The following is a 13,972-nucleotide window of genomic DNA, read 5'->3' as shown; positions in this document are numbered from 1 at the left end:
CCTCTCTCCCTCTTTAAAGATTATTTCTTTACTTGAAAGGCAGTTACAGAAAGAGGCAGAGAGAGAGAGAGATCTGCCATCTGTTGGTTCACTCCCCAAATGGCTGCAACAATTGGAGCTGGGCTGATCCGAAGCCAGGAGCTTCTTCCTGGTCTCCCACGTGGGTGCAGGGGCCCAAGCACTTGGGCCATCTTCTACTGCTTTCCCAGGCCATAAAAAGAGAGCTAGATTGGAAGTGGAGCAGCCAGGACTTGAACCAGTGCCCATGTGGGATGCTGGCTCTGCAAGCAGAAGCCTAACCCCGTAGGCCTCAGCGCCAGCCTCTGTGCGTCTGTTCTTATGTCAGAGGGGTCTTGGTTATTTATTGCTGCATTACCTGCTGCCCACACTTGCCCCTGCACTGAATGGCTTAACACGCTGACCATTTCTTGTTTTCCTCAATCCCACAGTTTGACCGGATAGTTCTGGTTCATGGCTGTGCCTTGAGTCCCTTCGGAGGAGACATTCAGCCGGTGCTTGGGCTGGTCTGGCAGGTTGCTGCTGGCTGTTGCCCAAGGCACTCTGCCCTCCCAGTGGCCTCTCTCCTCCCTTGGTGCCTCATCTCCAGGGCCTCTCTGACTGACCTAACCTCTCTCCCTAACACACGGGCCTGCACCTGCAGCCATGGCCACAACATTCTAGGAGGAGGGAGGAAGGAGCTGGCAGACTTGTTAGGCCTAAATCCAAAAGGCACAGTGCCACTTCGGCTACATTCTCTTGGCCTGAGCCAGTGTCAGGAGCAGCCCCAGGGGAGGTAGTTTCATGCCTGATGGAAGAAGAGAAGTGGCCATTGTGAGAAAGGGCTGGTGGGCTTGTTGGCAGCCATGTTGGAGGCCGTCTCTCACGGAGTTCCCCAGAGTTGGCTGCACTGAAGGTACAGGTTGATCAGAATTGGGGCCTCTGTAGGAACCTGCAGCAATTGACTGAACTGCTGCTTTTCTTTTTTTTTAATTTTTATTTATTTATTTTATTTTTTTGACAGGCAGAGTGGACAGTGAGAGAGAGAGACACAGAGAAAGGTCTTCCTTTGCCGTTGGTTCACCCTCCAATGGCCGCCACGGCCGGCGCACCGCGCTGATCCGATGGCAGGAGCCAGGTGCTTCTCCTGGTGTCCCATGGGGTGCAGGGCCCAAGCACTTGGGCCATCCTCCACTGCACTCCCTGGCCACAGCAGAGAGCTGGCCTGGAAGAGGGGCAACCGGGACAGAATCCGGCGCCCCAACCGGGACTAGAACCTGGTGTACCGGCGCTGCAAGGTGGAGGATTAGCCTAGTGAGCCATGGGTGCCGGCCCTGAACTGCTGCTTTTCAAACAGTGATCAGTGTGAACGATGAGATGTTTGTGCTCTAAGAACAAAAATAAACATTAAAAAATAGAATGAGTTTTAATAGAGCCACATTAAATAAATTTATTTATTCATTATTTGAAAGGAAGAGTTACAGAAAGAGAGGGAGGGAGAAACAGGGAAGAGAGAGAGAGAGATTGCTTCTACCCATTAGTTCACCCCCCAAGTGGCTGGGCCAAGCCGAAGCCAAGAGCCTGGAACTCCATCTGAGTCTCCCATGTGGGTGCAGAGACCCAAGCACTTGGACCATCTTCTGCTGCTTTCCCAGGCTCATTAGCAACGAGCTGGATCAGAAGTGGATCAGCGGGGACTCAGACTGGCACCTATATGGGTTGACCGTGTTGCAGGTGATGGCTTAACCAACTTGTGCCACAATGCTGGCCCCAGGAATTGAAATTTTTTAGCACACTTTTTGTTGGGGAATGGTGATGGTTGTTGGTTTTTGTCAATTGCCAGAACACATCAACAGATATTTTATTGAGCACTTTGTATGTTTTGAATGCCCCAAGTGTGAAGGATATGTGAGAACCCTTAATGAGTAAAATGAAATTCATGGTTCGATTGCAAACAAATGCATTCACTTAGAAGGAGAGACTGAGGATGTGAGAACATAACTGTCGCCATGTTCCCCCTTATTTTGCTTTTTCTATTTTTCTCTTCTCATGTTCGGGATGGGTCTCAAGACATCGATGAGTGTGAAGTTTCTGGCCTGTGCAGGCACGGAGGACGCTGCGTGAACACTCAGGGGAGCTTTGAATGCCACTGTATGGATGGGTATTTGCCCAAGAATGGGCCCTCGCCTTACCACCCAGCCAGAGACGCCACACTGTGCACAGGTGGGTTTCTGCCGGGGATGCAGCATCTCCGGGTGAGGTTCTGTGGATGGTGACTTTCCCCGGCTCTGGTGTTTGTTGATCTGTGTTGGGGATATGGGTGGAGATGATCCCTTCTTTGTAATTTGTACAACCTACAAAACAAAGCAAAAGGGAGCCTCAAGATAGAAGGGACCCTGTTATAGAGGCTAAACTTAGCCAACTTCAGGGAGGGTGAGCAGCCAATAACTGTTGTCATAGTAACAACCGCCTTAGGGAGTAAGCACCACCGATCTGTTAAGGACCTACGTCCAGAGTGACCCTGAACATGATAAAGGCACGTGTGTCTTAAGGTATATATTTTGCAATTCAGATTTTCTACTTCCTTGGACTAGGCTCCTGTTTGTATGAGCTCAGGGGGGTTGATGGCTAGATTCTTTCAGCTTTGTGCATATATAGATAAGCAAATATCTATGGTAGGCCAGAGGACTAGATAAGGACACTCATTGGAAACACACCCAGAAGTGTGGACCTGAACCCGTGTACTTCAGATACGGCGGGCTGTCTGTGGGCAGTGGGTCCAGGTGGAGCGAGACTGTGAGTTCTCACGATTCCCATTCACAGGCTAAGGAATTTGACATAAATTTATTTTCAGAAATAGACTGTGGCACCCCTCCCGAAGTCCCATATGGCTACATTGTAGGAAATTTCACCTCTCGGCTGGGCAGCCAGGTTCATTATGCCTGCAAAGATGGATTTTTCAGTGCCACCAAAGACACAGTTTCAAGCTGCACAGCCTTGGGTACATGGGAGACCCCCAAATTATACTGCCAAGGTGAGTATCTGAAAGTTCAGTTCCCAGCTTATCCTATCTGGGGTCGTTCATCTTTCTCTCTCAATTCTGCTGTGGGGTAGTAAGTGCATTGTATCAAGCCAGTAAATCCAATTTGTTTCTAATAGGTTTTCAATTGATTCTTTTGGTATTTTCAGGAATAATACTAGGAATAATTACTAGTTTTAGGCCACATACACACACACACCCACACACAATCTCAGGAATACATCCATCCATTCCCATTTTAGGATGAGCTTTTTTTTTTTTTTATCAGAAATAAGTTATTTTTATCACATATCTTTTGGATACAGCATGTAGGAAGGTGATTATATATTTTTTCTCCTTTTAAACATTATTTCCCCATAATGATCGGCACTGACTGCTAGAATGAATTTTACTGGTCTTTGGTGTTTTGTTCCTTTAGTCTGGGTTATATTTGCTAAATTTAACTAGAATTTTTGTGTGATATTCCTAAGATTGTTTTCTATTTCTGTGCCATTTCTGTTTGGTTTGATAACAGTGTTATTCTGAATTTTGGGAAAAGAATGTAAAACCATTTTCCCTCTCTATTTTCTGGAACATGATAAACAGAATTAATAAAAACTTTGAAAACTTCACCTGGAAAACCATCCAGTTGTGGTACTTGGATTACTGTCAACATTTCTTGGTAGGTCTTGGGTTGCTTTAAACATTCTTTCTATAGTTCCCGGTATGTTTAAATTCCTTTTTGAGCCAATTTTGGCAATTTGGGTATTCCCAGATAATGATCTATTTCTTTCAGGTTTTCAAATCTATTCACTTGGACAAGTGTAAAACCCTCATGCTTCTAATGTTCTGTAGTTATAATTGTTTATAACTGTTTATAGTAGTGAAATATTGGATACAACCCCAAATATCTCTGAATAGGGAATGGGTTGAATATATCATGAGTATACATAGAGTGGAATATCAGGTATTCTATAAAATTATGTTAGCAGAGAGTGTTTGTTGACATAGGTAAATGTTAACTGTGTATCTCCGAGTTACAACTCTGTGAATAACATGATCTTACTTTTGAAGAATGTCCTATGTAGAGGTATGCTTAGGAAAAAAATTGAGAAGGCCACACAGCAACCTGTTAACAGTGATAATTCCCTCCTGGGGGACCCTGAGTGATTTTATGTTTTATATACTTTCTCTTTTGAAGGATTTAAAAATAATTTTTTTTACACATTAGACAATTGTTTTTGTTTTGGAAAAGGAAACAAAACCATTTTCTTTTTTAAAAGATTTATTTATTTATTTGAAAGTCAGACTTACAAAGAGAGAGAGAGAAGGAGAGACAAAGAGAGAGATTGTTTGTCTACTGGTTCACTCCTTACGTGGCAGCAACAGCCAAGGAAGAGCCAGGCCAAAGCCAGGAGGCAGGAGCTTCATCTGGGTCTCCCATGTGGGTGGCAGGAGCCCAAGCGTTTGGGCCAACCTCTCCACTGCTTTCCCAAGCCATTAGCAAGGAGCTAGATGAGAAATGGACCAGTCAGGACCTGCCCCATACCCATATGGGATGCTGGAGTCTCAGGCAGCAGCTTAACTTGCCATACCACAGTACCGGCCCCAGTAATGCCATTTTCATTGAATTTCTTGCCTAACTGGGACTCATAGTAGTGTACCTGGGTGAGTTCATCCTTTTGATATTCTTGTGGGCTGTTCAGGTTCTGAAGCACATTTGATAGTTCATGATCATCCGTGGAGGTTAAGAAATTCTTTTTTTTTTTTTTTTAAGAAAAGATTTATTTATTTGAAAGAGTAACAGAGACAGAGGGAGAAAGATCTTCTGTCTGCTCATTCCCTCCTCAAGTAGCCTCACAGCTGGGGCTACACCAGGCTGAAGCCAGGAACTCTCTCCTGGTCTCCCACGTGGGTGGCAGGGGCCCAAGCACTTGGGCCATCTTCCGCTGCTTTCCCAGGTGCATTAGTAGGGAGTTGGATCAGAAGTGGAGCTGTCAGGTCTTGGACAGGTGAGCATATGGGATGCCTGCTCCTCAGGTGGTGACTAAGCCTGCCACTGCACCATAGCACTGGCCCCCGGTCCCCGGAGCTTAAGATATCTGAAGGCCTATTGTAGTTCTTTTTTTTTTTTTTTTTCTTTTTTTGACAGGTAGAGTGGACAGTGAGAGAAAGAGACAGAGAGAAAGGTCTTCCTTTGCCGTTGGTTCACCCTCCAATGGCCGCTGCGGCCAGCGTGCTGTGGCCGGCGCACCGTGCTGATCCGATGGCAGGAGCCAGGTGCTTATCCTGGTCTCCCATGGGGTGCAGGGCCCAAGCACTTGGGCCATCCTCCACTGCACTCCCTGGCCACAGCAGAGAGCTGGCCTGGAAGAGGGGCAACCAGGACAGAATCCGGTGCCCCGACCGGGACTAGAACCCAGTGTGCCAGCGCCACAGCCTAGTGAGCCGCGGTGCCAGCCCCTATTGTAGTTCTAAGATGATCTTTCAGTGGATCAATTAAAATGCAGAGCTGAGACTGAATCATGCCGACGTGCACATCAAAGCCCCCTCCAAGGGCTTATGTAGGAAAGGCGAACGAGGCGGTTCCTGGTACTCAGACGGTTAGCGGTCCCCTGGATGACGGGGCTGAGATTCAGAGGAGGGTGCTTGTTCCATTCCCCAGAGAGCTGGGATTTGGGAGCACCTTGGCTTCTTTCTCGCCCTCTCCTAACGACTCCCTCTGCCTGCCCACGGCCGCCTCCCCTGCCCCCTGGCACCACATGGCTTCCCACGGCAGTGCCTGCTCCTCAGAGCACACGCATGCCTTCTGGTTTACCCTCCAGCCTGCAGCCTCCTGCGGGCTCCAGAAGCTGGGCCCCGTGCCAGCTGCCACTCTATTTTCAGCTTGGTTACAAAGCCACTAACAGCACGAGTAGGCTGTGAGCGTGGCTGCCAGGGCAGCTCTGGCACAGACTGCGGGCTTTGTGGCTCGGGCTGGGCTTCCCCCGTTGCTGAGGCTACAGTTGGTGGATCCTGTCGTTTGCTGTCTCCTGGACACGGCAGGGGTGCCCGTGACACAGACCCGGGGCCTCCGTGTAAGTGCGCCTCAGAGAGCGGTGGTAGCACAGGGAAAGAGGCCTGGAAGCTTCTAAAGGCAGGAGCCTCCGTGGCCCCTCTTCCTGTCCAGGTAGGAATGGATTGAAATGTCAGTCACACGTGCCCATCGATTCTCTGGCGTTGCATTTCCTGTAGTTTTGTTATTATTTCTTTAATTTCCAGAAAAGTTGCAAGTTGACAAGTTGACAGCAGCTTATAGAACCTGATTATTATTATTATTTTTTTTTTTGACAGGCAGAGACAGACAGTGAGAGAGAGAAAGGTCTTCCTTCTGTTGGTTCACCCCCCAAATGGCCGCTACGGCCGAAGCACTGTGCCGATCCGAAGCCAGGAGCCAGGTGCTTCTCCTGGTCTCCCATGGGGTGCAGGGCCCAAGCACCTGGGCCATCCTCCACTGCACTCCCGGGCCACAGCAGAGAGCTGGCCTGGAAGAGGGGCAACCGGGACAGAATCCGGCGCCCCAACTGGGACTGGAACCTGGGGTGCCGGCGCCGCAGGCGGAGGATTAGCCTAGTGAGCTGAGGCACCAGCCCTGATTTTTTTTAAAAACAAGATTTGTTTTATTTCTTTGAAAGGCAGAGTTAGAGAGAGAGAGAGAGAGAGAGAGATCTTCTGTCTGCTGGTTCACTCCCTGAATGGCCACAACAGCAAGGCCTGTGCTGTGCCGAAGGCAGGAGCCAGGAACCAGGTCTTCCATGTGGGTGCAGGGGCCCAAGCACTTGGGCCATCTTCTGCAGCTTTCTCCGCTGGATTAGCAGGGAGCAGGATTAGAAGTGGAACAGCCGGGGCATGAACTGGTGCCCATATGGGATGCTGGCATCCCACACAGCGGCCTTGCCCGCCGCGTCACAGTGCCAGCCCCAGAACCTAAATTTTTGAAATTCAGCCATGCCAGGAGCGAGGTGAGGGAGTCCCTCTAACTCTGTTCTCATCAACAACACATCCAGAGTCCAGGTCTGACGCCATACATGGTCACTACTGCAGCTAAGGACGTCGAGTCTGGGGGCACAGAAAGACAAGTAGACCCCTGATGAGGAAAGAAGTGTGAGACCCCGTGGATTTTATGGGAAGGATGGCTGAAAGACTCCGAGTGTTCAGAGTGGAAATGGGTGGTTACCGGGAGGGACTGGCGTTCTTGCTTTTTCCTTTGAGCACAAGGCAGGCGGCCCGCCTGTGTTCCGGTCCGGTGAAGAGTGCTTTCTCGTGTGGGCAGCCCAGCTGTAGGGCTCCAGGTGTGTCCCCTCCTTCATGGGACCGTCTCATCCTTTCAGGCTGGAATTCTCACCATCAGTATGTGTGTGCTGCTCAGAGTCCCTTTAAGAATCCGCTTGTACGCTTGCTCCCCGCAGCCCTTTTCCCATCCAGCAGCAAGCACAAACCTCTTACAACATAGATTGAATTATCCTCTTCCCTTGCTTGAAATGCTGCTGACAACATTGAAATGGCCCCTGCAATTAGGATCAAATCCAAACTCCTAACCTTGGTTTCTGAAGGCAATGGGGCTTTGGCCCTTTTGACTTTCTAACAGGTTTTGTCTGTCTTCGCTGCCTGCAGCAACCTCAGGACATTTGCACATGTTTTGTCCTCTACTTGAAATCCATCATGTCTGTTTTCAATTAAGAAAAAAAGGTGCTAAAAGCTGTATACTCTAAAGTTTACTGTTTTAGCCGTTTGTAAGTATACACATCAGGGGCATTAAGTATATTCACAATGTTGTGTAGCTGTTACTGCCATCTATTTCCAAATCTGTTTCATCATCTTAAACATAAGGTCTGTCTCCATGAAGCAATAACACCCCATGGGGCTGGCATTGTGATGCAGTGGGCTAAGCTGCTGCCAGCAGCCCTGAGCATCACAGAGCACGGGTTTGAGTCCTGGCTGCTCCACTTCCAAACCAGCTCCCTGCTAATGCACCTGGGAAGGCAGAGGAAAATGACCCAGGTATTTGGGTTCTGGCCACTGAGGGTGGGAGACCTGGATGGAGTTCCAGGATCCTGACTTTGGCTTGGTCCAGCCCCGGAGCCATTGTTGCCATTTGGGGGAGCAAACCAGCTGACGACAGCGTGTTGCAGATGACAGTGTTACCCACTACACCGCAGCGCTGGGCCCCCTCTCCTGATTCTTGATCATCTTGCTTTGCTCTCTGGTTTTTGATGCTTGCTTCTTACTTGGCCTTAAATCTTTATGCTTTGATGAAACAGGAACCAAGGCCTTGCTTTAACTCTTGTTTCTCCCTGTCCATGCATGTGGTCCTCATGGGCTGGGCAGCCCAGTGCTGTGGCCGACGGCACAGGCTGAGGTTCTCCTTTGAGTTGGTCATCAAGGGCAGGACACGGTTTCTAATGGCCACCAATGGAGGACTGAGGCTGCTGGAGGTGGCCAGCACGTCCAGGATAATGAGGTTGATAAGTTGGTTTCATTTCCCGTTTCACAAAGGAGTTTCAGGGCCAGGACAAGGAAGCGACTTACCTCCTGTCACTAGTTTATGTCCCACGCTGAGAATGCAAAGCACTTTTCTGGAAGGTGGATTCTTATTTATTTATTTATTTATTTGACAGGCAGAGTTACAGACAGTGAGAGAGACAGAGAGGATTTCCCAGGCCATAGCAGAGAGCTGGACTGGAAGAGGAGCAGCCGGGACTTGAACCGGCGCCCATATTGGATGCCAGCACTACAGGCAGAGGATTAACCTAGTGCGCCATGCTGCCAGCCCCTGGAAGGCAGATTCTATGTAAAAGCAGTCCTGGAGATGGGGGGCAGTGACGGAAGCGGTGGAGGCTCTCGAAGGAGAGGGACGCTGGGGTAAACCTGGCCTTGCTCATGTGTGGTCTAGAACCCACACAAAGGACTTTGTTGCTGCTGAGTCAACTCTTCGCCATGGGAGATTTTCCTAGTGGAGCCCGATCTCGTCTCAGCAAAGCTGGGGAGAGTGTGAAAGACTTCTGGTCCACACTGGAACACAAATTAGTGCCTTTGACTGTGGGGTGACAGATAAATTTCAAATGCATGGGATGCCACTGAATCTCTTTACTTATATTTCATTTGAGAGAGAGAGAGAGAGAGAGAGAGAGTGAGTGTGAGCCCCTGCATCCTCTGGTTCACCCCCAATGCCTGCAACAGCAGCCAGGCCTGGGCCAGGCCGAAGTGAGGAGCCTGGAGCTCAATCTGGGTTTCCCTCGTGGGTGGCAGGGTCTCAGTCACCTGAGCCATCACCTGCTGCCTCCCAGGGTGCACATTGGCAGGGAGCTGGAGTGGAGAGCAGAGCCAGGACTTGAACACAGGCCCTCGGTAAGGGCAGTGGGCATCCCGAGCAGTGGTTTACCTGCCATGCTGGACGTCTGCCCCTGAATGTTCAGCACTAACGCAGAAAGGATTCGGAGACCACATCTGGACTCTGCACGGATGAGGGCTGTGGGTGACAAAGATGCCCACCAAGGGAAGGGAGGACGGGAGGGGACAGCACACCCATCCTGTGCTTCTCACCCATGTTCCACGTGATGGGAGGTCTTGCTTGTTTGAAATACATTTTCTGGCACCTCACTATATATTGATCTTTGTATTTATTTATTTTTTTAAGAATGTATGTGTTCACACAGAATGTGATCTCTGCCTTTTTTTTTTTAAGATTTATTTTATTTATTTGAAAGAATTACAGAGAGAGGTAGAGACAGAGAGAGAGAGGTCTTCCATCTGCTGATTCATTCCCTAAATGGCTGCAATGGCCAGACCTGAGCCAATTCGAAGCCAGGAGCCAGGAGCTTCCTCCAGGTCTCCCATGTAGGCGCAGGGGCCCAAGGACTTAGGTCATTCTCCGCTGCTTTTTCAGGTCATAGCAGAGAGCTGGATTGGATGTGAGATAGCTGGGACTTGAACTGGCAGCCACATGGGATGTCAGTGCTGCAGGCTGGGGCTTTAACCCACTGTGCTACAGCATTGGCCCCTTATCTTTATATATATATGAAGATTTTATTTATTTGGAAGGTAGAGTTATAGGTAGAGTTATAGACAGAGAGACAGGGAGAAAGGTCTTCCATTCTCTGGTTCACTCCCCAGATGGTCGCAAGGACTGGAGCTGGGCTGATCTGAAGCCAGGAGCCTGGAGCGTCTTCCTGGTCTCCCATGTGGGTGCAGGGGCCCAAGGACTTGGGCCATCTTCTACTGCTTTCCCAGGCCATAGCAGAGAGCTGGATTGGAAGATGAGTAGCCAGAACATGAACCAGTGCCCATATGGGATGCTGGCGCTGCAGGTGACAGCTTTACCTGCTATTCCACAGTGCTGGCCCCTATTTTATTTGAAAGGCAGAGTTACAGAAGGAGACACACCACACACCACACACCACACACACACACACACACACACACACACACACATGGAGGAGAGAGGGAGAGGGGAGAGGGGAGAGGGAGAGGGAGATTGATTTCATCCTCTAGTTCACTCCCCGAATGGCCACAACAGCCCAGCCCAGGCTGGAAAAGACCCAAGCCGGGAGCAGGGAACTCCGGAACTCTATCCTGCTCTCTCACATGGGTGCAGGGGCCCAAGTACTTGGGCCATATTCCACTGCTTTCTGAGGCACATTAGCAGGTAGCTGGATCAGAAGTGGAGCAGAGGTACTTGAACCCGTGCTCATAAGGAATGCTGGTGTCACAGGCAGTGGCTTAACCCACTGTGCCACAATACCCGCCACAGAGGATATTTAAAAAATATAGGAGAGGACACTTTCACTATGGGAGACGTACAGCTATGTTAGTATATTAGTCTGTTTTTCATTACTCCAGTAACATACCTGAGCTTGTTTAGCTCGTGGTTTTGGAAGTCCAAGGCCAAGGGGTCATACTTGGGGATGGTGTCCTTGCTGGCCAGGTCCCAAGGTGGCACAGGCCATCACACGGCAGACAAGGAGTGCACATGCGGCTCTCTGTCCTCTGATCTCTGTCTTCTCATAAAACCAGCGTTTTATGGGGGCTCCATGCTCCTGGCCTTCTCGAACCCTAACCACCTGCCTTCAGCACCACAGTGGGGTTAAGTTCTCACCCTCTGCTGCCTTCCAGTGGACTGACTTTCAGCTCCGGAGACCCTGAGGGCCACACTGCAACCCCGTCCCCATCAGAGCAGCTGAACTGTCGGAGCCTGAGCAGAGGTGTCTCGTGGAGACGCTGGGGTAATGTGCCTGGACCCTCGGGGCCCTCACCGCCTACCACGGTCCCTTATTTCCGGGTCATGGGTAAAGCTTCTGGTTGGAGTCTAGGGCGTGGTAGAGACTTATGTCTGATGTTGGGTGAAGATGCAATTGACTCATGCCATTTTCTTCTATTTTCACACTTTACCAGAGCTGCCCATCTACTCCTTGTTTGTTTATCCTGGGAAGATTTTTTCTTTTGTGTGTGTGTAGGGGGTTGGTCGATATCAGTAAGAAGAATAAATCCATTGTTCATTTCCCCTGGCAGCTAGCACAATGTCTCCTGCGCTTTCTAGGCATTGCTAGTCACTTCTTTTCGATTTCAGCTTGTAATTTATTGATCGCTGAAGCAGTCTGAGAGAAAGCCTTACATTACTGTGTTAACTCTGTCATGATTGTGCTGATGTTTGTGGTTGAATGGCAGCCAATGTGAGTGACACGTGTGGTGTCGTCCATTGCTGATGAAACCCGTGCATTGCTTATACTTTGCCTCACACAGATTCCCTTCTGAAACATTTTCTTGGGTAGAATATTAAAGCCAGCAGCGGGGATAAACATTTTTACCTTCAAGATGTGAGATCAATGCAGACTGAAAATTTGACCCTTAGAATGAACACAACATATTTTGCCCCCACCCCAGGGAGACCCAAATGGAAGTTGATTACTTGAATAAAATCGCAGACAATAGGGGAGTAAGGAAAAATTTCCAACTGTGCTCATAATTAGTTGACTGTATTCTTGATGCAGATTCCAATGTTGTTATTTAATAATGTAATTAGCCAGAGAAACATGGGCTTTCATGAGCACCCTGGTGCATATGCAATGCAAATTTGTGCTTATTTTGTCTTTTCTTTGGGTATAAATGGTTTGAAAATGTTTATTTCCTTGTGATTGTAAGAGTGGGAAGGTTTTCATGCAGTATTATTATTATTATTTTTTTAAAAACAGCAGAGTTAGACAGAGATACAGTGAGAGAGACAGAGATAAAGGTCTTCCTTCCGTTGGTTCACCCTCCAAATGGTTGCTACGGCCAGTGCCCTGCGCCGATCCGAAGCCAGGAGCCAGGTGCCTCCTCCTGGTCTCCCATGTGGGTGCAGGGCCCAAGCACTTGGGCCATCCTCCACTGCCTTCCCCGGGGCCACAGCAGAGAGCTGGACTGGAAGAGGAGCAACCGGGACAGAATCCGGTGCCCCAACAGGACTAGAACCTGGGTGCCAGTGCCACAGGCGGAGGATTAGCCTAGTGAGCCGTGATGCCGGCCTATATTTTATTAAAAAAAAAAAAGATTTATTTACTTACTTGAAAGGCAAAGTGAGCGAGCGAGAGAGAGAGGGATAGAGAGAGAGAAAGATAAAGGGGAGAGAAAGAAAGAGATGGATCTTTCATTTTTTGGTCACCCCCCCTCCAAATATTTGGCCATAAGAGCCAGGTCTAGGCTAGTTTGAAAATCTAGCCTAGAACTCCATTCTGGTCTCTCACTTGGGTGGCAAGAGTCCATTTACTTGGGCCATCTTCCATTGCCTTCCCAGATACATTGGCAGGAAGCTGGATCAGAAGCAGAGCACCTGGGACTTGAACTGGCTCTTTGCTATGGGATGCTGGCATTGCAAGTGGCAGTTGCTTAACCTGCTGTGCCACAATGCCAGACTCATAGGATTATATTTCATAATTTATTTTTTTAAAGATTTATTTATTTTCTTTGAAAGAGTTACACAGAGAGGAGAGGCAGAGAGAGAGGTCTTCCATCCACTGGTTCACTCCCCAATTGGCTGCAACTGCGCTGAACCGAAGCCAGGAGCCAGGAGCTTCCTCCGGGTCTCCCACGCAGGTACAGTGGCCCAAGGACTTGCGCCGTTTTTTACTGCTTTCCCAGGCCATAGCAGGGAGCTGGATTGGAAGTGGAGCAGCCAGGACTTGAACTGGTGCCCATATGGGATGCCAGCACTGCAGGCGGTGGCTTTACCCACTACGCCACAGCTTTGGCCCCCATAATTTATTTTTATTCATTTATTTTTCATGTTATTTGAGAGGAGAGAGAGAGAGAGCTTTTGTCTACTGTATTTTTCCCCCAATGTCCACAACAGCCATGGCTGGGCCAGGTCATAAGCTGTGTGTTCAGCTGCTTTACCAAGCACCCATCCCTAGAATTATGTTTAAAAATAGTTTTAAAAAATTAAAATTTATTTATTTTTTTAAAGATTTATTTATTTATTTGAAAGTCAGAGTTACACAGAGAGAGGAGAGAGAGAGAGAGAGAGAGAGGTCTTCTATCCGTTGGTTCACTCCCCAATGGGCCGCAACGGCTGGAGCTGCGCTGATCTGAAGCCAGGAGCCAGGAGCTTCTTCCGGGTCTCCCATGAGGGTGCAGGGGCCCAAGGACTTGGGCCATCCTCCACTGCTTTCCCAGGCCATAGCGGAGAGCTGGATCAGAAGAGGAGCAGCTGGGACTAGAACTGGCACCCATATGGGATGCTGGCACTTCAGGCCAGGGCGTTAATCCTCTGTGCCACAGCACCGGCCCAAAAAATTTATTTTAGATATAGAGAAAGAGAGGTCTTCATCCACTGGTTCACTCCCCAAATGCCTACAATAGACAGAAGCCTGGAACTCTATCCAGGTCTCCCACATGGGTAGCAGGGACTCGAGTACTTGAGCCATCGCCTGCTGCCTGCCAGCG

General features: G+C 49.1%; 1 protein-coding gene across 7 annotated transcripts in view; it reads left to right on the top strand.

Annotated features, from left to right (window-relative positions):
- SUSD1 (sushi domain containing 1) overlaps positions 1 to 13,972 on the top strand; it is a 143,597-nt gene that overhangs the window by 34,288 nt on the left and 95,337 nt on the right. For all 7 annotated transcript variants that reach the window (XR_016224821.1, XM_089319329.1, XM_089319332.1 and 4 more), the window contains exons 4-5: positions 2,068 to 2,220; positions 2,852 to 3,031. Coding sequence is in view for 6 of the 7 variants with exons in the window: in XM_089319329.1 (XP_089175455.1) it covers positions 2,068 to 2,220; positions 2,852 to 3,031 (333 nt within the window). In the remaining variant the exon portion in view is untranslated. The remainder of the gene's footprint in view (positions 1 to 2,067; positions 2,221 to 2,851; positions 3,032 to 13,972) is intronic.

This window comes from Oryctolagus cuniculus, chromosome 1, assembly GCF_051225735.1.
Source record: "Oryctolagus cuniculus isolate XC-2025 breed Fujian yellow rabbit chromosome 1, ASM5122573v1, whole genome shotgun sequence".
Classification (NCBI taxonomy): Eukaryota; Metazoa; Chordata; class Mammalia; order Lagomorpha; family Leporidae; genus Oryctolagus; species Oryctolagus cuniculus.
The sequence above is the reverse complement of the archived record's forward strand: the minus strand, read 5'-3'. Positions and strand labels throughout refer to the sequence as shown.